General features: G+C 36.9%; 1 protein-coding gene across 4 annotated transcripts in view; it reads right to left on the bottom strand.

Annotated features, from left to right (window-relative positions):
• Positions 1–299: 299 nt before the first annotated feature.
• The window catches only part of LOC112056467 (intersectin-1), a 46212-nt gene continuing 20890 nt past the window's right edge, over positions 300–25621 (bottom strand). Inside the window, exons 12-28 of one of the 4 annotated variants that reach the window (XM_052890283.1) lie at positions 25256–25438; positions 24065–24254; positions 22368–22563; positions 21582–21674; positions 19042–19157; positions 17900–17963; positions 16980–17081; positions 14012–14074; positions 12391–12523; positions 11264–11435; positions 8267–8356; positions 7518–7604; positions 6558–6733; positions 4979–5114; positions 3913–4002; positions 2007–2115; positions 300–502 (exon numbers count right to left, since the gene is read on the bottom strand). In XM_052890283.1, the coding sequence (XP_052746243.1) occupies positions 441–502; positions 2007–2115; positions 3913–4002; positions 4979–5114; positions 6558–6733; positions 7518–7604; positions 8267–8356; positions 11264–11435; positions 12391–12523; positions 14012–14074; positions 16980–17081; positions 17900–17963; positions 19042–19157; positions 21582–21674; positions 22368–22563; positions 24065–24254; positions 25256–25438 (2062 nt within the window). In that variant the 3' untranslated portion in view covers positions 300–440. Of the gene's footprint in view, positions 503–2006; positions 2116–3912; positions 4003–4978; positions 5115–5496; positions 5549–6557; positions 6734–7517; positions 7605–8266; positions 8357–11263; positions 11436–12390; positions 12524–14011; positions 14075–16979; positions 17082–17899; positions 17964–19041; positions 19158–21581; positions 21675–22367; positions 22564–24064; positions 24255–25255; positions 25439–25621 lie in introns of those variants that run through there. The other 3 variants (XM_052890284.1, XM_052890285.1, XM_052890286.1) reach the window with 3 other exon arrangements.

The following is a 25621-nucleotide window of genomic DNA, read 5'->3' as shown; positions in this document are numbered from 1 at the left end:
AAGTAATTATTGATCTTAAATTGTTTACTGTGGGCATGGAGAGCACGTCGGGCAGGGTTGGTGAGTGTTTACTAGTATTAAAAGGCGCCTTTAAACCACACCCAATGGTCACAAGTCCTGGGACTTGCTCGATGTACTTCCTCTACCACAACTACCAGGGTAAAATAGTAAAATTAAGAGTAGTATTGTGTAAGCGATTAGTGAGGTTAAGCATAGCATACCTATTGTAATTGGCAGAGCCGATGACCAAGGTTAGGTCAGTGGTTCTGTCCATATTTTTATTAATGAATCTACGCATTTTTTTACGACATATATAACTATTTATTTTTTTGGTTTTTTTAATAAAGTTATCAATGGTTTTGTATGAGCAAGTTCTACTTTAATTAATCTTAATTATATATTTTTCGAGAAGCCAAGTATATTTAAACTAAATCCATTGTTTAGTTAACTAACTTAGTGACATAGTTGCTTGGGAAGAGACCAGTCATCCCACGCAGCTCTCCTGAAAAATTAATAAAATCGTATTTAATCATCATTATCAACCCATATTCGGCTCACTGCTGAGCTCGAGTCTCCTCTGGGAATCAGAGGGGTTAGGCCAATAGTCCACCACGCTGGACCAATGCGGATTGGCAGACTTCACACACGCAGAGAATTGAGAAAATTCTCTGGTATGCAGGTTTCCTCACGATGGTTTCCTTCACCGTTTGAGACACGTGATATTTCTTAAAATGCACACAACTGAAAAGTTGGAGGTGCATGCCCCGGACCGGATTCGAACCCACACCCTCCGGAATCGGAGGCAGAGGTCATTAATTTGACAATGATAATTTATTGTCAAAGAGCTTTCATAAAGAAGAGATCAAAATGTATCAAGTAATTTAGCTGATATAACTAACATAAATTTTTCTGAAAATTGACCACATGAGAGTTTCTTATATGTTCTAATTTGTGGTCAATTTTTAACTTTTGGTGTGGGGACTGGGTTACTCCTTTGTCTATTTATCTTCACTAATTATATCGTTATCTATACTTTCTATACTAATATTATAAAGCTGAAGAGTTTGTTTGTTTGTTTGAACGCGCTAATCTCAGGAACTACTGGTCCGATTTGAGAAATTCTTTCAGTGTCAGATAGCCCATTTATCGAGGAAGGCTATATTTTAAACAGAAGCTTCAAAAGTGGATTTGAAAAAATATGAAAAAAGAAAACCAATGTTGAATAAAGGTTTCACAACATTTGTCAAGACAACTTAACAAATCAAACTGTAATCAAAATAAGACCGATTGGCAGAGAATGACCTTGAGTGAAGTCACGCACTTGTGAACGATGTGTGTAGGGTTAAAGGATCCTTTGACTGTTAACAAACACTCCCCTTTTCCACTCAAGTCACTCTCCCCGCCTATCCCAAGTAACCTATAAAGAATTACACAACAAGAAATGTGGCCGTCTCGAACGCCACGAGAATACTGAAGCCGTCCATAAGGCACCAACCGATCGGTACCCCTCTCTAACTCCCTACTCATTACGGAACCACCTAGCGTCAGCAAGAGTCAACACGAGATAGAGCGACGTCATATCCGGCTTAGACTACAATTTCCTACTATTATCCCTACCCCTCTCAAACTCCCTACTCTTTACTGAAACAAATCGCACCACCTAGCGTAAGCACGAGCCAACACGAGATAGAGCGACGTCATATTCGTCTCAGACTATTATTTCCTACTATTATCTCTACCCCTCTCTAACTCCCTACTCTTTACTGAAACAAATCGCGCCACCCAGCGTCGGCACGAGCCAACATGAGATCGAGCGACGTCATATCCCTCTCAGACTATTATTTTCCCTACCCCTCTCTAACTCCCTACTCTTTACTGAAACAAGTCGCCCCACCTAGCGTCGGCACGAGCCAACACGAGATCGAGCGACGTCATATCGTCTACTATTATCCCCGTATTCCTACGGGAACGAGAACCACGCGGCGTCAGCTAGTCTCCAGATATACCTTGCCACCAGGCGGGGTCCTGAGAGCGGTCGGTGACGGCGATGATGTCGTCCTTCTCGAAGCTCAGCTCGTCCGCGTTCTGCGCCGCGTACGGGTACAGCGCTATCACCTGACGCACGGACAGACATTTTTTTATATATTTATCAGGGTACAGTAGGCTAGTTCACTCATATCAAATTTAGTATAATTTTGTATATAGTATGGTATAACGTTCCTAAGAAATCTTTAACTTTCATTAATTTACATCGATATATTTCATTAATTTACATCGATATATTTTATTAATTTATATCGATATATTTCATTAATTTACATCGATATATATTATTAATTTATATCGATATATTTCATTAATTTACATCGATATATATCATTAATTTATACCGATATATTTCATTAATATACATCGATATATTTCATTAATTTACATCGATATATTTAAATAATTTACATCGATATATTTCATTAATTTATATCGATATATTTCATTAATTTACATCGATATATTTCATAATTTACATCGATATATTTCATTAATTTATATCGATATATTTCATTAATTTATACCGATATATTTTACTAATTTACATCCATATATTTCATTAATTTATATCGATATATTTCATTAATTTACATCGATATATTTCATTAATTCACATCGATATATTTCATTAATTTATATCGATATATTTCATTAATTTATACCGATATATTTCATTAATTTACATCGATATATTTCATTAATTTATATCGATATATTTCATTAATTTATATCGATATATTTCATTAATTTACATCGATATATTTCATTAATTTACATCGATATATTTCATTAATTTACATCGATATATTTCATTAATTTACATCGATATATTTCATTAATTTACATCGATATATTTCATTAAATTACATCGATATATTTCATTAATTTACATCGATATATTTCATTAATTTACATCGATATATTTCATTAATTTACATCGATATATTTCATTAATTTACATCGATATATTTCATTAATTTACATCGATATATTTCATTAATTTACATCGATATATTTCATTAATTTACATCGATATATTTCATTAAATTACATCGATATATTTCATTAATTTACATCGATATATTTCATTAATTTACATCGATATATTTCATTAATTTACATCGATATATTTCATTAATTTACATCGATATATTTTATTAATTTACATCGATATATTTCATTAATTTACATCGATATATTTCATTAATTTACATCGATATATTTCATTAATTTACATCGATATATTTCATTAATTTACATCGATATATTTCATTAATTTACATCGATATATTTCATTAATTTACATCGATATATTTCATTAATTTATATCGATATATTCATGTTTATATTAAGAAGTTTCAATATTTGATACGAGTCAACCGTAAATGTGTTATGGATTTTCATTAATCACTTATTAATTGCTTTCAATGGAAAAGGTATATTACAGACAAAATAAATGAACAAGAATAGGGATGATGACAGTTCTTTAAATTGTATATAAATTAAGAGTATACTAATAGTAAAGCAATTTTGTAAAAGTAACAGGGTATCTGCGATCATTACTTTCGGAGCTACAGGGATTTAAAGGGTCAGATTTGCGGATCCCTGAAAAACGCCCCATACAAAATGGTACGAACTAATGACGTCGTATTTTCATCTAATGAATTTTCATTTAATTACGATAAAATATTTTTAATAGATTTGAAATTTTATAATCTCTTTTATTTTGTAAATATCCAGTCAATCTTTGCTTTTTATGTATAAATGAGTTAACATTGACCTTATTTACCCGAATGTATCATAAAAATCAATATATTCAAACCTAGTCTCATCATCCCCATTGGAGCTTGTCTTATGACGTACCTTGTCTATGACAGTCTCAGTAGGCACGGTGTCCATTTTAGACATGACGGGCGTGGTGCGACCCGACGTGCGTCCGGACGATTGTAGTAACTGGCAAAATAAGTTTTTTAACATAAGCGGATTTTTTAACATTAGCGGACCCCAAGGTTAGCTTTGATTTATGTGCACTTCTTCCCTACCCTACCCTAAGCCCTTACCCTAACTACACTCAATTGTTTTGCCTTCCCGTAACCAGCGCTGGCCCGGAGTAAATTTAAGAACGGAGCGAGATCCAATTATGGCGCCTCTCCTGTTTGCTCTAGGCTCCTAATAATAATTTTAGGTACCAATTGTGAGTCCAAAGTAAGTATGGAACGCGCAGATCTCGACCATACTCTGCAGTGACCAATTGAAAATCAGGTGCAATACAGTTTACGGTCGACTAGGATTTTAGTAGTAGGTAACAGAATATCGATAACTTCTAAAATCATACTCCCATAAAAAAAAATACCGACCGAATTGAGAACCTCCTCCTTTTTGAAGTCGGTTAAAAAGAAATTTCTTTTGTTGTTCTTTACCATTTAGGCGCCCCCTATCCCCCGTAACCTCTACATTAACACTTATACGGTATGGTATTATAGTTAGAAGTGACTTTTAAGCATCGAATAGTATTTAGAATTTTTTTTTTAATTTTCTCTCTGTGATAAATATCTTATTTTAGAATTTAAACTATCGTGAGTGTTATTCATATTAATTGATTATGAAACACGGCTAAAACTCACGTGATATTAGCTCGGAGTATGTATGTAGTTTCGAACCCATACGGGGCCCTTAGTCATGAGCTGGTTCTTGCATCGCGGCACGATCCAAACTGATCAGTTTGGATCTGATCTGATCAGTTTGGATCCTGCCGCGATGCAAGAACCAGCTCATGACTAAGGGCCCCGTATGGGTTTGAAACTAGTCGGGCATACTCCGATGTAATATCACGTGAGTTTTAGCCGTGTTTCATAATCAATTAATATGATAAATATCTATTTCCTCGTACTTTAAGGAAAAAAGTTTAAAGAAAATTTTACTTCAGTACCTTGACATAGCTGGCGGGGAACCAGCCGCTCTGCCTGTTCCTGCCCTTAGCCTGCAGCTCGCCCTCCCACCAGCCGCTGTCCGCCTTCTTGCGAACTATCAGCAGCTGGCCCTTCATCAATGACAGCTGCTCTGAGCTGCAGACAAACATACAGTTAGATACGTACCTTCATATAAGCAGCTATGGTCTGGAATAACTAAATGAAGCCCGTTTCCTGATTCTTATAACTTTTAAAACAACGACATTTGAGACGTATCCCATCCGGCTCGAAGGACCAAAAATTGTGCGGCTTTAATACACTTTATGTAAGAAGTAGAGGACGCGCGCCTACGTCCGCGTGGAATTTAATTTTTCACAAATTCCTCGAAAACTATGGATTATTCCGGCATGAAAAGTAGTCTATTTGTTGATCAAGAGTAAAATACATTTCCATTCCAAATTTCAGCCAAATCGGTTCAGTAGATGCGGCGTTAAAGAGTGACAAACATCCATACAAACTTTCGCGTTTATAATATTAGTAGGATTTTACAATGTTAGAGCTGGCCCTTCATCAGCGACAGCTGCTCTGAGCTGCAGACAAACATACAGTCAGATACGTACCTTCATATAAGCAGATATAGTCTGGAAAACCTAAATGAAGCCTGTTTCCTGATTCTTATAACTTTTAAAACAACGATCTTTGAGACGTGTACCATCCGGCTCGAAGGACCAAAAATTGTGCGGCTTTAATACACTTTATGTAAGTAGTAGAGGACGCGCGCGCCTACGTGCGCATGGAATTTAGTTTTTCACAAATTTGGATTTTCCGGGATGAAAAATATTTCCTGATTTTTATACCTTGAGCAGCTGTAAAACTCGACCGACCGACTCGACGACCACTCTGTCAAAAGTGTAACAAAGAAAAAGTTCTAAAACAATGATTAGGCACTTTTAGACAGACCATTCGGCTCGAAGGACCAAAAATTGTGTGGGTTTAATATAATTTAATGTTAGGCTGGTAAGTATTTTATAATGACTTAGCTGGCCCTTTATATGCACCTTAATATAAGCAGCTAGAGTCTGAAATACCTTATGAATTTTGTTTCCTGATTCTTAAAACTTCAATAGCTTTCAAACAATGACTAGGCATTTTTAGGCAAACGAATCCCAACCGGCTCGAAGGACCAGAAATTATGCGGCTTTAATACACTTGAATGTTAGGCTGTTAAGTATTTTACAATGTCGATACAAACAGAATCAAATACGCGGCGTCACAAAAATAGCGACGTGTCTGGAATACCATTATGAAGTCCGTGTTACTTGATTCTTAGAACATGAGTATATTTGCTTCCAAGATACTCAAAAAACTGTTGGATTGGAGGTCAGGGTCAGAGCGAAGCGAAATAACATCCAAGTGACACAAGCGATATAAGTGAACAACAGTGAACTCGGCTACGATTTTGAACTACGAATTGCCTACGTTTGGAAGTGTGTATTCATACTCGTATTAAGGAGTTGAATGAAGTCTCATACGAGTCACCAGGTGTTTAATTCTAAATCCTCAAACCCTAGTTCAATAAAGATTTGTATCACTTCTCACCTAGTAGCCGTATAGTTGGCCAAAGCCTGAGCGACCTCATGTTTTCGCCTGGAAGTGGCGGAGTCCCGACCAGAGTCCCGGCGGGCCGACGAGGCCGGGCGAGGCCCGCCGGGCGCGGCCGCTGACTCGGTGATCGCTGCCACCTCTGATGATATAGGAGTTGAGGACTTTTGCTCCTGTGGAAGATATGATAGCTTTGAGGGGAATTATTCAATGACAAGCTTTGACCGCGATCTCACCAGATGTTGAGTAACTGCACTCAAAGATATAAGCGGGTTTACTGTGACGGTTTCAACGCGGCATGCTAAATCAATGCCTACCGCAAAACCTTCTCTGGACCACATTAGAAATAAAAAGCCCTAAACTGACACGAGCTTGGAATGTTCAATATTTCTCTGTTGTAATCTACACTAATATTATAAAGAATGGCTGACGCCGCGCGGTTTCACCCGCGTGGTTCACATTTCCGTAGGAATACGGGGATAATATATAGCCTTCCTCGATAAATGGGCTATCTAACATTGAAAGAATTTTTCAAATCAGACCAGTAGTTCAGTTCAAACTCTTCAGATTTATAATATATATAGTATAATAGTATATTGTATATTGTATATATAGTATAATAGTATATCGTATAGATAATGATTTACTACTTTGTAATAACTACAGACCGATTTTGAAAATTCTTTCACCAAAACGACATTATCTGCGAGTTACATGGGAAATATTTTAGCCCTGTATTCCCTCGGGAACAGGATTTATGCTGAAGAAACTGCGTAGTTCAAACATAAACACCAGATATCAACTGAAACTGCTTCTTCTATTAACATCAGGGGAGATCGTATTGCATTCAAAAATTAACTTGAAATTAGGTAATAAAAGAAAACAAATACTGAATATATTAAAAAATATGAGTTTGTATATGAAAAATGAGTGTTTACCTGTTATATGAAAGCTTACCTGAACAATTTCAGCGTGGTATGGCGGCGATGGCGTAGGCTCAGCCGTTGGCTGGCTGTGTCCAACGCTTGTTTTGTCTTGTTGCATCTTTTGATAGGTAAGTTTGACAGGTAAGTTTATGTTGGTTACGTCATGTGAAGTGTTGACTCAAAGGTAAGTGTTTATATTGAAAAATTTTAAGACAGCCATATGTACTACGTTGGGACTATATTTGTATTCTACATGATTTTATGGTTTAGTAGTGCATTTGTTTGAGGCCCATAAGTGTAATGAAAGTCAATGTAAAATAATTACTTACCTATATGCATGGGAACAATACTAACTTGATTAGTAAAATATGCGTTTACGTAGACAAATATGTAGAAAATAATTAGCGAAAATAGAGAATTCTATAACAACTATCTAATGAAAATGAGTGTGCTAATAATGCCCTAATTAGACATTGTCCGCACATACAAAATGTTGTATGACAATAAATCATATTGTCTGTTTAAAACTACATTCGATGGACGATGGCCTCGTGTAGATTGCTTATAAGGTCGCCTTTGCTTGCAAAATTTTTAGTTTTAATGTTTTTTAAATTTATTTTTGTATTTTTGTGTGCTTCTTCGGTTATAATTGGCGCTAAATTTGAATTTATTAATGTTGAAGTTGTACAGACGGTAATTTACCCGAAATCAATGAGTGTTTACCTTTAGTATGAGTGTTTACCTGTAATATGAGTGTTTACCTGCGATATGAGTGCTTACCTGCACAAGTTCTGCGTTGTAGGGAGGCGAAGTCGGCATCGGCTCGGCGGCGGGTTGAGTGTGGACAACGCTTGCCTTCTCTTGTTGTATCTTTTGATGAGTAAGTTTGATGGGTAAGTATATTTTGTTGCAGTTTTTTGAATGGTAAGTAATTAATGGTAAGTAATATGTATGGTATTTTACAAATAACCTTTAATCATAAAAATTTATTCTTTTTAGGGTTCACAATAATAGGGATGATGACAGTTTTTTAAATTGTATATAAATTAAGAGTATGCTAATAGTAAAGCAATTTTGTAAAAGTAACAGGGTATCTGCGATCATTACTTTCGGAGTTACAGGGATTTAAAGGGTCAGATTTGCGGCGCTGCCGCGGATCCCTGAAACACGCCCCATACAAAATGGCACGAACTAATGACGTCGTTGGTAATGTAATGATCGTTAGATTTGTATGTGCGTTCAAACAAAATTACTAATATCTTTGTTATTTGTGCGTTTATGTTTATAGTTCATATATTAAAAAATGTCACATTTAATGTAAGGAAGCTAAAACTGTATGAACTTTTATCTAATTACGATAAAAGATTTTTAATAGATTTTGAAATTTTATAATCTTATTTATTTTGCAAATATCCAGTTAATCTTTGCTTTTTATGTATAAATTAGTTAACATTGACCCTATGTACCCGAATGTATCATAAAAATCAATATATTCAAACCTAGTCATCATCCCCATTGTCTTTAATGATTTCGATCGATAGATTCGATTCTATTTATATTAGAGGGTATTATCAAGGTCAAAGTCCATATTAAGGTTATTTTGTAAAACAATTTTAATATATTTGAAGTATTGTTACTAATTATATACAGTGTTATGTGTTCGTATGTTTGTTTGTATTTTTTTTTCACATATAAAACTTCTGTTTCACTAAGTACTCGTATATCAAAAAAGAACACTAAATGATAGTACACCAAGCCGAAATACATTTCAACCAATGATGTTAAATACTGTTAGATGTGTTACTAGTTCATGAAAAATGAGGCGTTCAAAAGAGGAAATTTCCACATCTCAATGTTAGTTGTGGTCAACAAAGAACGTTATTTAAACAAATAATAACTGAATATCGTCTACAATGTCGAGTTGTGTGTCCAGGAAGTGTAAAAACTACATATCTTTATATATATAAAAATTTCGAGTCACGTGTTTGTCCGCGATGGACTCCTAAACTACTAAACCGATTTTAAATTTGATTTGCATTCCGTGTGCATTTTGATCCAACTTGAAAGATAGGATAGCTTACATCTCAATTTATAGTCACAATATTATTTTATTGCTAATTATTTGTCTCTATATATATAAAAGAAAGTCGTGTTAGTTACTGCACTTATAACTCAAGAACGGCTGAACCGATTTAGCTGAAAATTGGCAGGGAGGTAGTTTAGAGCCAGGAGAAGGACATAGGATACTTTTTTTTGTAGGGGTAGGGTAGGGTAGTGGTAGGGTAGGGGTAGGATAGAGGAGGTAGTACATAAATAAATAACGGATCAATCAGTATTGTATCCTATTGTTCGGATCACTTTTTTCGATGATTTTGAAGGGACGTAACCGATCTATAGTATAAAATTATCATTGGTCAACTTTATCAATATCAATGATTTATATAGATAATTGACTTTAGGACGAAGTTGGTATACTTATTATATTTAGATATACTATTTTAAGTAGGTATATTTATTTGTAAAGGACAAATCACACATCGCTATCTAGCCTCTTAGTCTAAAAGCCGGCATTAGGAATATACACCCTCATCTGTTTTTTATTAGTAATACATTGCACATTGCAAATAGGTTACTTAGTTCAATTGTGGCCAAATAAAATTTTTCATACAAAATCTAGAAACCATGAAGGCAACCTAATACAGTTAAATCAAACATAAAATAAGCTTTCATTTGACTTAATAGACGACTAAATAACTCTAAATAATTAAATATCACGTGTCTCAAACGATGAAAGAAAAACATCGTGAGGAAACCTGCATACCAGAGAATTTTTAATTCTTTGCGTGTGTGCATTGGGCCACCGTGGTGGACTATTGGCCTAACCCCTCTCATTCTGAGAGGAGACTCGAGCTCAGCTATGAACCAAATATGGGTAACGAACGAAATAACTCATGAAGGTATATATAAATATACATAAATAACATTACTCAACTGTTTATATCTGCCAAACCCACAGTTGCAGTTGCAGAAAGCAGGCAATGTTTACTTTTTATTTTTTTTTAAAGAATCAGTAAGGGAAGGAGATTAATTTAATTAAATAAAAAAAATACTAATAATTTAATACTCGTAAATCACTGGCCAAACAGTACTTTAACTTGTTTATGTTAAGCTAGCTTGTTTACATATCACTTTAGTTTTGTTGTTTTTTCCTCTTTCGCATTTTTTTTTAAATTTATGTCTATTATTATTATTATCATTATCTCTTTTATCATATTGGATTATGTATTGTATCTTTCCTTGCGAGCTTGCTATCTAATATATGAAAATTATTTGCGACATTATTTTTTCTATGTTGTTATTTTTATTATTTTTGTATTTAGCTGTAAGTTTTCCTTTATATAAACTAGCTGACGCCGCGCCGTTTCACTCGCGTGGTTCCCGTTCCCGTAGGAATACGGGAATAATATATAGCCTTCCTCGATAAATGGGCTATCTAACACTGAAAGAATTTTTCAAATCGGAGCAGTAGTTCCTGAGATTAGCGCGTTCAATCAAACAATCAAATAAACAAACTCTTCAGCTTTGTAATATTAGTATAGATAAATAATCTGTCATAAATTTCCATAATTTATTTCTTATCCCAAATAAATAACAGATGAGGGTATACATTTTTATGCCGGCTCTTGTACTATTTGTAAATGCGTGTCTACGTATTACAACTCTATCAGTGCTTGAGCGATGATGATATACTCAGTTATAATTCTATGAGAGTCTCACCTGCGGCTCAGGTTGCGGCTGCGGTTCTGGCTGCGGTTGCGGCTGCGGCTGCGGTTGGGCGTACGTGTCCTGCGGCTCGGCGGGCGGCTCGCGCGCCTCGGGTATGGCGGACATGACGTCACCGCTGGTCGTCGCGTCCTTTGTGACGTAGTTGGACGGGAATATGCCCGTGCTGGGGATTTATTCATTAATTCATTAATTTATAACTAGCGGACGCGCGCGACTTCGTCCGCATAGAAATCAATGTAAACTTTCAACCCCTATTTCACCACTTTAAGGGTTGAAATTTAAAAATTCTTGAATCACAATTACATTTTTAATTATTTTCATGATCCATGCACAAATTGTTATAACTGTAACTCTAAAAAGTAAGGACTTTCCTTAAAAACTTTCAACCCCAATATTTCATCCAACTCTGATTTAATTTTCGCAATAAAAAAATCCTATAAGTGTTAGAAAATTAAATAAGAAGGCATTTGTATTAACCGATATGCTACATTATATGTTACAATCTGGTTATAACTGTAGTGTTGTCAATATACGTAGGTACCATGACGTATAATGACGAGTAATTCTTTGTTCTTAAAACTAAACTAAAATATACGAAACTAAACTAAAATAAATGAATAGATTTAAAAATGTATATTGACATAATTCATAAATGAAGTTATGTCAATATCCGTATAGATAAGAGATTGATGTTTGACTATTTTGTTCTTGTTGTTTATTCCGTTGGAAAGGTATAAAAACGTGGCTTCATGGATGAGGCGGGCTCAGTTTTTGTGATTATAATCGAAGAGTTGTGTTATTAAAGTGGTGTGTTTGTGAACCTCGAGTTTCTTTTCTCACCACCCCTAACATAAGGTTCTCGCTATTATGGTCTCAAATCATTTGAATTCATTCAGTTGTTTCAGTGTGATGCTCGGTTAACAAAAAACATGTACCTACAGGCAGACACACAAAAAATTAAAAAAAAAAAACATATTTTTGGCTTCAGTATCGATTGTATGAACTAGATCAAATAAAAAAATTAGATTAGTTGATCATATACTTTGACAAAAAAGTTACATCTAGTGAGGCAGATCTTTGTGTAATTAGTCTGAGGCCCAAGTATTAGTCTCCCGTACCGTATGCCGATCCTGCCGGTCCACCAGTCGCCGTCCCTCCTCATCACCTCGATCCTCTCGCCAGCCTCGAAGGTCAGGTCTCCCGACTCCGAGGACACGTAGGGGTACGCCGCTATGTAGAAGTCACCACCTTCTGTGGATTTGAGGGTTATATTATTTAATACTAGCAGACGCCGGGACTACAACCCCTATTTCACCACTTTAAGGGATGAATTTAAAAAATCCTTGAATTACGTTAAATTTAGTTTTTTTCATTATTTATGGACAAATAATAAAAAAAAAAACATTTAATTATTTTATATAATATCAAACATTTATCTGTAACATAAACACAAAAATATTAATTTACTTTATTAGTAACTAGCGGATGCCCGCGACTTCGTCCGCGTGAAACTCGATGTAAACTTTCAACTACCCCTACCCTACCTCTACCCTACTCCTACTCTACCCTACCCCTACCCTACCACTACCCTACCCCTACCCCGTTTTCTAATTATTATTAATATGAACTTTATACAATAACAATAAAGCTCAAATTGACTACGTTTTAGTTAAAAAACATTTGTATGGGAAAAAGAAAAGGGATATTTTTATGGTTTTTCCGGCAATTATTCTAATTTTTCTCGCCGTAAAAACCATCCTTGAACTTCAACGAACAATTTAAAAAAAAATTTACCAAATTGGTCCAGGCGTTGTTGAGTTATGCGCTTACCAACGCATTTTGCGATTCATTTTTATATTATAGATACCAGTAATACTGGCTGTTTTGATCATTTGTCTAAAAATAACGCACGAACTTTGGTATCTATGCAAAAATGTGAAGCGTATCAAAATGTCATCTTAAGGAAAACAAAGATGCAAATTCATTTTCAGATAGTGTGTTCAAAGTGGCAAACCTCGTATGACATACGTGCGCTTTGATAATTACAGCCTCTTACTATAGCTCTCGCCTACGGCTCGAGCTGCAATATCGCCTCGGCTGTGATTTTCAACTTACCGCACTTATATCATAATGTACTATTATTACCTCAAATATATCCGAACAATTATATCAAATATCAATAGATTTGTCATTGTCATCATGTCAATTTTTTTTTTATATTTTCACCGCGATTCTGTAGCATCTCACAGTCGTCGTGTTAGTTTTTTTTTAATTATCAAATTAAAAAAAAATGAAATGTGCGGTGAAAATAAAAAAAAAATTTTAGAATACTGCAATATGGGTATCAAATGATATCAAATTATCATGAGGACTTTTTCAACGACAATTTAGCCCTTGGTTGCGATCTACCCGTCATCATCAGTAACAACCCATATTCGGCTCACTACTGAGCTCAAGTCTCCTCTCAGTCTGAAAGTGGTTAGGCCAATAGTCCACCACGCTGGCCCAATGCGGATTGGCAGACTTCACACACGCAGAGAATTAAGAAAATTCCCTGGTATGCAGGTTTCCTCACGATGTTTTCCTTCACCGTTTGAGACACGTGATATTTAATTTCTTAAAATGCACACAACTGAAAAGAGGTGCATGCCCCGGATTCGAACCTACACTCTCCGAATCGGTAGAGGTCATATCCACTGGGCTATCCGGTCTATAATTACTATGTATACAAGAACTCACCGACAGTAGGCATCGCTCCACCCAGGTCGTTGGTAATCTCTGCTTCTGGTACTTCTGCTATACCTGGAAATTAAAAAAAACATAGTTTTGAGTCAGCTTTCTACATAGATCTCAGACCAATTATAGAAGGACCCATATTCACAAACGATGAACGAACGAACGAAACGAACGTTTTCTGTCATTTTCTAAGGAAAACGAGCTTAGATTTGGTATATATCTTTTACTAAACTCTAAGTTTTTGCCCGTTTTTAACCGACTTCCAAAAAGGAGGAGGTTCTACGTTCGGCTGTATGTATGTTTTTTTTTTTTATGTATGTCCAGCCATAAATTTTGTCATTTATGGACCGATTTTAAAAATTCTTTTTGTTTTGAAGGGTTTTTTACATTATACAACTACACAAAAAGGTACTTTTTACGGAGCTCTTTAACCGACGAATACGATTACAACTATGAAACATCGATACTATAGAGACAGTTTTTTATAATCGCATTAGATCGTTGATCATATACTTTGACAGAAAATTAGCGAGGCAGGTCCTATACAATAGTTGGTCTGAGACATAGATAGGTCTCAAAATGACAGCATTTGGTTAGTTGAAATCCAACCGCTCAGAAATTGAAAAAAAAAAAACCGCGTTTCTGACTGTAGATTGATTGAAATCCAACCGCTCAGAAATTGAAAAACCGCGTTTCTGATACTTGTCGAAATGAATGGGATTTCATGACAGATTGATTGGAATCCAACCGCTCAGAATTGAAAAAAAAAAACGCATTTCTGACACTTGTCAAAGTCAATGTCAATGAGAGAGATAATGTTAACGTCAGTGAGATATTTAAATATCATTTATTAACCTTACGAGTAATGACATTAAAAACGAGATGGTCCAAAATTGTATGGAGCCCAGGATCAGTCATTGTACCCTGGCGGAAATAAAAGAAAATATTTTTTTTTAACTATTTTTGATTATACAAATCTACGAATTTACTTTAATACTTTCGAAATAATATTCATTCTCTCCCAAGAAATGCTACACTCATAAGGGTTTTCAATGCAGTAGTCGATTTGACGTTTGCTGTCAATTGTCATGTTATAGTTGCGCTAAGGGCGCCATCTTGATTTAACTCAAAAACTTGGGTTTTAACTTTATTTACTTCTTTTTATTTCGTTAGATTTATTCACTTATTTACATTTTAATAAAATCGTTGTATTTTTTAAATTTTAATGATACGGGGTACAACAGTGGACCCGAAATGAACCATCTCCTGTACTAATTATGCCAACTTACAATAAACGTATTAAGGCTAAGTTTATTAACAATTAATTAATTAACAATAGGGATGATGACAGTTTTTTATATTGTATACTATGCACAAAAATTAAGGGAGCAGAAAAACAATCCAAATTTTTGGGGGATTTTCAACAGGCTGTAACTTATACAAAAATGGTCGTACAGCAAAAAAATAAAAAGCAAATTGTAGCTGTGTGTGTGGAAGTGACGAACCACAGGGTCTCAATCTCTGATAAAACTACACACATACACGTGCGCAAGCACAAAAGCGTAAATTATGACATTTTCAGAGCTAAATTCTTGCTCCTTTAATTTTTTCAAAAATTCGATCAAGTGGGAAAAAAAAACGGTTGGCTGGATTGAATTGAAACTTTGTAGGGTTTTTGTGGGTATATTGAACAGTAAAAGGCACACTTAACGTCAGTGGTTTCCGCAATATTTTTGATTGGGCGCTTGATTTTCCAAAAAACGACAAAAAGCCCTTTTTTGGATGCTTTTTCAAATTCATGTAATGATTGAAAAAAAATTTTTTTTTCAAAATTCAATTGCCAATCCTTGTAGAGAGTTTATTCAAGTTTTTGAAACCAACCTCAAAATTTCTGTGCGATCATTGGTTGCTGAGATATTGGTAATCAAAGATAAAATGATCTTTTTCCATTAAAACATCGATATCTCAGCGAGAAATGCTTGTATCGAGATTTAAAAAAACGAAATTAAATCTGAATAAACAAGCTATCCGGTCCATATGGAGGTAGAGTCGAAAAAATTTTTTCCACGTCCGTAGATTAAAAAAAAACAAAAAAATTTCGAAAATTTTTTTTTCGGTGGTTTTCTTATGATTACACGAAAAATATTTTCAAAAAAAAAATTTCAAACTCAGATCCAAAAACTAAACACTTAGAGCTACAATTTGCTTTTTATTTTTTTGCTGTACGACCATTTTTGTATAAGTTACAGCCTGTTGAAAATCCCCCAAAAATTTGGATTTTTTTTCTGCTCCCTTAATTTTTGTGCATAGTTTATATAAATTAAGAGTATGCTAATAGTAAAGCAATTTTGTAAAAGTAACAGGGTATCTGCGATCATTACTTTCGGAGCTACAGGGATTTAAAGGATCAGATTTGCGGATCCCTGAAAAACCCATACAAAAAGGTACGATTTAATGACGTGGTAGGTAATTAATGATCGTTAGATTTGTATGTGCGTTCAAACAAAATTACTAATATCTTTGTTATTTGTGCGTTTGTGTTTATAGTTCAAATATTAAAAAATGTCGCAATAAATGTAAGGAAGCTAAAACTGTATGAATTTTCATCTAATTACGATTATCCAGACAATCTTTGCTTTTTATGTATAAATTAGTTAACATTTTCCTTATTTACCTGAATCTATACTAATATTATAAAGCTGAAAAGTTTGTTTGTTTGATTGAACGCGCTAATCTCAAGAACTGATACAGGTCCGATTTCAAAAATTCAGTGTTAGATAGCCCATTGATCGAGGAAGGCTATAGGCTATATATTATCCCCGTATTCCTACGGGAACGGGAACCACGCGGGTGAAACGGGAACCAGCTAGTGTATCATAAAAATCAATATATTCAAACCTAGTCATTATAGACAAGTGACATTGACAGGTGTATGAAACGCAATTTCTGAGCGGCCGGACTTTAAGTTTACCTTCGAGTTGCGTCTTAGTCTCCAGCGGTTCGATGACCTCTGCGTACGCCTGTATAGTATTGATGTCTTCCACGTACGACTCTGGGAACCAGCCCGACTGACCTGCAATACAATATACATATATAATCAAGTTAAACAGACATTTAGTGTCTGTTTAACTTGATTAAACAGATGAGGTGACTCGAGCTCAGCAGTGAGCCGAATATAACGAATGGCTACTTGAAATAAATTATTTCAATCCAGCAACCGCAATAGGCTAGTTGACTTATATTAATAATATTAATTTCGCATAGCACATTGGAATAAGGGTCCATCCATTAAATACATCGTGTAGGAAATAGTCTGAGACTGATATGACGTCACTCGATCTCGTGTTGGCTCGTGCCGATGCTAAGTTCCGCGTTTCTGCGAGATATTTTTTTTAACTATTTTTGATTACACTAATCTACCATTTTACTTTAATTCTTCCGAAATAATATTCATTATTTCCCAAAAAAATGCAACACTATTAAGGGTAACAATGGCGGATTGATGACGTTTTCAATGCAGTAATCGGTTTGACGTTTGCTGTCAATTGTCATATCATAGTTGCTCTATGGGCGCCATCTTGATATATAAGTCAAAAACTTGGGTTATTTTATTTATTTACTTAGATTTATTCATTTTAGTAAATTTTAATAAAATCCTTGTATTTTTTAAATCTCAAGAGTAAACCTGAAATGGACCATCTCCTTTGTTGATTTTTGGCGATTTTTGGGGGGCGGGGCCTATAGGGGCGTTTGTCTATATATCTGGTTGATATCATAGGCGTACCAATGGATAACTATGGCTAGTTGAAAAAAAATATTTTGTTCCAGTATCCCTAATAATATTTTCACCCTATGACTATGGTTTCTATAAACAAATGATTTAGATCATACCTCTGGCAGTGCCCCATCTCCAGCCTGGCTCAGCGTCCCCTCGGGGTGCCGTCGCCTCGCTCACCTGATTAATAATAACATAATAGAGATCATGACAGTTTTTTAAATTGTATATAAATTAAGAGTATGCTAATTGTAAAGCAATTTTGTAAAAGTAACAGGGTATCTGCGATCATTACTTTCGGAGCTACAGGGATTTAAAAAGTCAGATTTGCGGCGCTGCCGCGGATCCCTGAAAAACGCCCCATACAAAATGGTACGAACTTATGACGTCGTAGACAATTAATGATCGTTAGATTTGTATGCGCGTTCAAACAAAATTACTAATATCTTTGTTATTTGTGCGTTTATGTTTATAGTTCATTTATTTAAAATGTCACATTTAATGTAAGGAAGCTAAAACTGTATAAATTTTGATCTAATTACGATAAAAGATATTTAATAGATTTTGATAATCTTATTAAATTTGCAAATATCCAGACAATCTTGCTTTTTATGTATAAATTAGTTAACATTGACCTTATTTACCCGAATGTATCATAAAAATCAATATATTCAAACCTAGTCATCATCCCCATTACAATAATAAATTGTTATTTATTGCATTGGAAAAGAAGTATGACCACGATCGAAGCGAAGGGTTCAATAATTTTTTTAACAAAAATAACATCGTACCTTTCGTCCTTTCTCATTTTTTTCTTTTTTAAATAAATAAATATACTTAAACAATACACATCACTATCTAGCCCCAAAGTAAGCATACAGAGCAGCTTGTGTTATGGGTACTAAGATAGTTGATATTATAATATTCATATACATTTATATACTACATATAAATACTTATATAATGTATAAAAAAATCTAGATCAGTTTGAAGGCGGTGCTATGCAAAATAGTTTTTTTTTAGCATTAACGATGACCACTCACCAAGTCATGCATTTTGAGAAATTAAATATCACGTGTCTCAAACGGTGAAGGAAAACATCGTGAGGAAACCTGCATACCAGAGAATTATGTCAATTCTCTGCGTCTGTCAAGTCTGCCAATTGGGTCAGCGTGGTGGACTATTGGCCTAACCCCTCTCATTCTGAGAGGAGACTCGTGCTCAATAGTGAGCTGAATGTGGGATAATGATGACTCACCAAGTCGCCGGGCTGCAAGCTCAACTCGTCAGCAGTCCTGGCGGTGAACTCGTAGACACAGCGCCACTTTGGCGTGCTAGTGGTCACCGCTGTGGTGGTCGACACCACTTCTGTGGCTGCAATAAACATAGCATATGTCATTCACAGATAACGTGGCTTTATAGTGATAAAATAAATTAAAATTGCTTCAGTAGAGATACTGTAGAGAATCTTTACAAGTTGACTTGATTTCACCTGATGGTAAGTGATGATGCAATCTAAAATGGAAGCGGGCTAACTTGTTAGGAGGATGATATTTCACACCCCTTTCGGTTTCTACACGACATCGTACCGGAACGCTAAATCGCTTGGCGGTAAACTACTCATCAAGAAAGGCTGTAGTATAAATCCTTTACATATAGTCCAATATTCAATAGAATCAGAGCAAATTCAACCTTAAGTATTAAGTTTAAGGTTGAATTTGCAAATGCAAACTTGAATTGAGTGCCAAGAAGTTGCGTTTGGCACTCATTGAGTGGAAACGGTTTTTTTTTTGCTTTGTGCATCCACTTTTTAATAAATGAATAAATGATTTATTGAGCAAAAAACATTTTTATACAGAATAGGTTGAAACGGCAGTTGTGCTAAAAACTGTAAAAGGTTTTGTGTTACAACCACCATCTCTTCACGAACGAAGATTACAATATTTTAGCTGCAATAACTAATAATTTACAATTAAAAAATTAGTATTAAATTGCGATTAAGTTTATAAGGTAGCTTATATAATCAAATTTATACATAACTTATAATTTTTCCAATTTATATATAATTTGAGTTACAAATACAATTAAAACTTAATATATTTACATAGTGTGTGTGTGAAAGTGCGAGAGGGTGCATGTGTACATGAGAGTGTGCGTGCTTGTTTAAGTTTAATATCGATCGAGATCGATGATGGAGATAGATTATACCCTGGATTTTCATATAGACATACGGAAAATCTATGCTTTTCGTGGGATTTGTGAACAAAACTGAAAAAGATCTTTTGTAGGTTTGGGTGTACTCTTCTATAACAAGATCCCCAAGACTGTGATGGACCTGCCAATGCATAGCTTTAAGTAATGTGTTAAAAACATTTACTTAGTCGAGGTTACTACAACATTGATGAGTTCCTTAATGATAAAGATGCCTGGAGGCCGTTGGATCAGCTTCCACCTTCACACAGGAAATAAAACTATAAGAAATTGTAATGTTGTCATCATGTTGTTGTCATTGTAAATTATTAATAATATAAAGAGGAAAACTTTGTTTGTATGTTTGTTTGTTTGTTTGTAATGAATAGGCTCAGAAACTACTGGACCGATTTAAAAAATTCTTTCACAATTCGAAAGCTACATTATCCACAAGTAACATATGCTAAATTTTATTTTGGAAAAAAATAGGGTTCCGTAAGATATTTGGGTTTTTCGGACACAAGGTGTAAAAAATCAACCAGAAAAGTTACTTATTTTGCGTACGCTGTCTAAACTATAAAGGATAGAACCATAAAATGATCTAATTAATTGTAGATCTTATAAATATATACAAAAAAGTCCGCGACACATTATACCTATCTATGTCGAGTGAGGCACAACAACCATTTTTTTATTTTACAAATTTTAAAGGGGTAGTTGAAAATTTACATCGAGTCGCGGGAGTCCGCTAGTAAATTATAATACTGTATGACTTTTTCAAAAGAGCAACTGTTGAGTTTCTTGCCGGTATCTTCTCAGCAGAACCTGCCTTCCGAACCGGTGGTAGAATCTTTACAAATAGTCAACTGACGTGTCAAAAGTGCTTGTAAACTGAGCCTACTTGAAATAAATGATTTTTGATTTTTTTTGAATACGCAAAAGACAACCTTATAATAGTGATCTCTTCCAGGCAAATTAGACATAAATAATCTAAATATCCTGTGAGATGGGATGTTGCAATACAATAAATAAGTACTATTCACTAAATAATAATAACTAATATAATAAACTAGCGGACGCCCGCGACTTCGTCCGCGTGAAATCCTACTTTTACCCTACCCCAACCTTACCCCTACTCTATCCCTACCGAACCCCTATCCTACCCCTACCGTAGGGTACTCTATCCTATGGTTACTCTACTACTACCCTAACCCTACCCTACCCTTACTCTACCCCTATCCTAGCACGCGACGGCGACGGAAGCTTAAAAAATGGAGTAACTTCTCCCGTTTTCCCAACACTTCCCTTCACTGCTCTGCTCCTATTGATCGTAGCGTGATGAGAAGTATACTATAACCTGCCCAGGAGTATGAAGAATAATTGTACCAAGTTTCGTTAAAATCCGTCGAGTAGTTTTTGTTTCTATAACGAACATACAGACAGACAGACTAAAATTTTACTGATTGCATTTTTGGCATCAGTATCGATCACTAATCACCCCCTGATAGCTATTTCGGAAATATATTTCATGTACAGAATTGACCTCTCTACAGATTTATTATAAGTATAGATAAACACTATAAATAAATCTTTCCATATAATAATTACCGTTAGTAGAGGGAGCATCTCCCCAAGCACTTTCGGCGGCGGGGGGTTCTTCAGAGGCACCCCATGCTTCGTCCGAAGTACCCCAGTCGGCATCTGAGGAAAAAAATACATAATTGGGACTACCTTTGAATATATTGATTTTTCAGAGATTTGGAAAGTCAATATATTCGACTGACTGTTGAGCATGAGTCTCATCTCAGATGGCGCTCAAATTTTCGTTCCACCACTTGTGTCCTCCTCAATTTAACCTTCCTATTGCTCGAATAAACCTGGTTGGAAAACACGACTTTTCTGCCCTAGGTATTATGGTAACTTACTGCCCTCGGTGTGTCAAAGGGCTTTAAACGACTTATCATATTGCTAAGCGGCATCAGCGAGCGCAATTTTCCTGTTCCTCGTGTATCTTCCGCCCAAGGTGATAATGACTGCCATGCAGCGGTAAAGAGCGCGGTACTACTGATTCTCGCATATTCGTTTCATTGTATAAATGTCATAGATCTAGTTGGAAAACACAATTTTTTTGCTCTAAAATTGTTTTTTGGCTGGGTTTTAGGATATTAAGAAAAAGACTCACCGTGGCAGATGCCATTAGCTAATGCGGTGCTTCTGTTTCTCGTTTATTCGTCTAACAATAGAGCGGGTTGGAAAGACATTGTTTCTGCCCTAGGTGTAAAGGGACTCACCATCTTGTCGTATGTCGTAATTGCAATGTCGTAATTGTATAAATGCAGTTGGAAATACATCGTTTCTGCCCTAGGTGATAAAGGACCTTAAAAAGACACTCACTAGCTTGCCAGGCGGAGTCAGCGGGCGCGGTGCTCCTGTTCCTGGTATACTCGTCTCGTCGCTGCTCGTATAGCTTCCACACCGTCTCACACTTGTCGCTCAGTTGGCTGACCGTGGCAGACATCTCTGCCAGCTGCGCCTTGTTGGCTTCCAAGTCCGCCTTCTTGCTTTCCACCACCGCTTTGGCTGCATCCACCTGGGGATAGAAAATGGATGCCATTAATCTCCTTCGTTCCTTTTGGTTATTTATTATTAAGTTTATTTTTCAGTTTAATGTCAGTGTAGGTATAGTTTAGGTTACCCAATCTGTAGATCCAACTGAAAATCAGCGCAACGTGTCCAAATTCAAATGGTCACGTAGCATTGTGCTGAGCTGGGGCCATTTTCTGGGTTATGCCACACATCGCAGGGTATTGTCCTGGATGTCATGGTGTACTGGTGATATAGTGATGTGTGGCATAAATTCGAAATAAACACATTTTTCTTTTCTTTCTTTTAATCTGCCACTGGAATGTTCTTTAAGGTTTATAATCTCAAAAGGATTTTTTTAAATGAAAGATTGTGCTTGTGCTTGACTACAATTGTCATTTGCTGGTGTCTTGAGGGGTCCTGGAATGTTTATTACCTTGTTCTTCAACTGTTTGAGGATTACAGACGCCTTCGCTCCATTTCTGCCTTCTCCATGTTGAGTCAATACAGAAGTTGTATCTCTTTGTCATTTGCTGGTGTCTTGAGGGGTCCTGGAATGTTTATTACCTTGTTCTTCAACTGTTTGAGGATTACAGGTGCCTTCGCTCCATTTCTGCCTTCTCCATGTTGAGCCAACAACCGTTGTATCTCTTTATGTCTTTTGCTGGTGTCTTGATGGTTCCTGAAATATTTATTACCTTGTCCCTCAACTGTTTGAGGATGACGGACACCCTCATATCCAATTCTGCCTTCTCCATGTTGAATCAACACAGTTGTTGTATCACTTTGTGTATTTTGCTGCTGTCTCGATGGGTCCTGGAACATTTATTACCTTGTCCCTCCACTGTTTGAGGATGATGGACAACCTCGTGTCCAATTCTGCCTTCTCCAAGTTGAATAAACACAGTTGTTGTATCTCTTTGTCATTTGCTGGTGTCTTGATGGGTCATGGAATGTTTGTTACCTTGTCCCTCAACTGTTTGAGGATGATGGGGAACCTCGTATCCAATTCTGCCTTCACCAAGTTCAGTCAATACAGCAGTAGTCTCCTTAAGTGTCTTTTGCTGGTATCTTGAGGGATCCTGGAATGTATATTACCTTGTCCCTCAACTGTTTGAGGACGACAGACGTCTTGGCTCCATTTCTGCCTTCTCCATGTTGAGTCAATACAGAAGTTGTATCTCTTTATGTCTTTTGCTAGTGTCTCGATGGGTCCTGGAATGTTTATTACCTTGTCCTTCAACTATTTGAGGATGACGGACACCCTCGTGTCTCCAATGTCCAATTCTGTCTTCTCCAAGTTTAGTCAATACAGCCGTAGTCTCCTTAAGTGTCTTTTGCTGGTGTCTTGATGGGTCCTAGAATATTTAGTACCTTGTCCTTCAACTGTTTGAGGATGATGGACACCCTCGTGTCCAATTCTGCCTTCTCCAAGTTGGGTCAACACAGCCGTTGTACCACTTTATGTCGTTATCTGGTGTCTTGCGGGGTCCTAGAATGTTTATTACCTTGTCCCTCAACTGTTTGAGTGTGACCTCCATCATGCTCAGCTTCCCGTCTTCGCCAGCACCCTCGGAGGCTTTCGCCTTGGCGTCCAGTTCTGCCTTCTCCTTGTTGAGGGCAATTTGTTTGGCGTTCAGTTCCTTTACGCGCGCCTTCAGTTGCTGCATCTCTGACATACTGGTGTCGCGGTCAGAGCTGGAACAATACAAGATTATTTCATCACATCTCAATATTGTTACGGAGAACCCTATTAGTACAGACATAGGGTTCATAATCCCTCGCCCATGTCGTTGTTTACCATTTGAAATAAGGAAATTTATGACCTTGTCTACATCGAATTTCGTAGGCGTTCCCAGAATACGTTCTGAGCCCTTCTCATACTGAGAGGAGACTCGAGCTCGGCAGTGAGCCCAATATGGGTTTAAAATTATAGGTGGCGGGCAATACAAGTGCCTAATGCGTTGCCAGCTTTTCAAGAATTTTATCTACCTCTATCCTCCTACGTCCTCTGCTGTCTCTTGGACTTACTCCTAGTATACCAGACTTTCTCGGAGCTTGGGAACACTTGGCACTCACCGCATGGAGTCGATGGTGCACTTGGCGGCTGCGACCGAAGTCCTGGTGTCGCGGATCTGCTCGGCCAAGTTGCCAGCTGTGAGCTGAGCTCAGCCGACAGAGCTCGGCAACACTTGGCACTCACCGCATGGAGTCGATGGTGCACTTGGCGGCTGCGACCGAGGTCCTGGTGTCTCGGATCTGCTCGGCCAAGTTGCCAGCTGTGAGCTGAGCTCAGCCGACAGAGCTCGGCAACACTTGGCACTCACCGCATGGAGTCGATGGTGCACTTGGCGGCTGCGACCGAGGTCCTGGTGTTTTGGATCTGCTTGGCCAAGTTGCCAGCTGTGAGCTGAGCTCAGCCGACAGAGCTTGGCAACACTTGGCACTCACCGCATGGAGTCGATGGTGCACTTGGCGGCTGCGACCGAGGTCCTGGTGTCTCGGATCTGCTCGGCCAAGTTGCCAGCTGTGAGCTGAGCTCTGTCGACATAACTTGGCAACACTTGGCACTCACCGCATGGAGTCGATGGTGCACTTGGCGGCTGCGACCGAGTTCCTGGTGTCTCGGATCTGCTCGGCCAAGTTGCCAGCTGTCAGCTGAGCTCGGCCGACAGAGCGTGGCAACACTTGGCACTCACCGCATGGAGTCGATGGTGCACTTGGCGGCTGCGACCGAGGTCCTGGTGTCTCGGATCTGCTTGGCCAAGTTGCCAGCTCTGAGCGTGGCCGAGTTGAGCTCGGCGGATAGAGCTTGGCTCCTTGACTTGAGGCTCAGCACCTTGGTCTGCTCCTCCGTGCGCAGGGCTTCCAGCTCCCTTGTCCTGGAATAGTTTTGATGAATAAGTAACCCTTGACAAAAATGTAAAAGCTTATAGTTTTTTTTTAAAAAGCGTTATTTGTGTGGGGGGGGGGGCTTTCTGAGATCAATTATTGCATCGCAAATAAATTTACCAACAAAATTGTCTGTCGTTTTTTGAGGGGGACGAGGTAAACCGGGAACTCAC

This window comes from Bicyclus anynana, chromosome 27, assembly GCF_947172395.1.
Source record: "Bicyclus anynana chromosome 27, ilBicAnyn1.1, whole genome shotgun sequence".
Taxonomy (NCBI): Eukaryota; Metazoa; Arthropoda; class Insecta; order Lepidoptera; family Nymphalidae; genus Bicyclus; species Bicyclus anynana.
The sequence above is the reverse complement of the archived record's forward strand: the minus strand, read 5'-3'. Positions and strand labels throughout refer to the sequence as shown.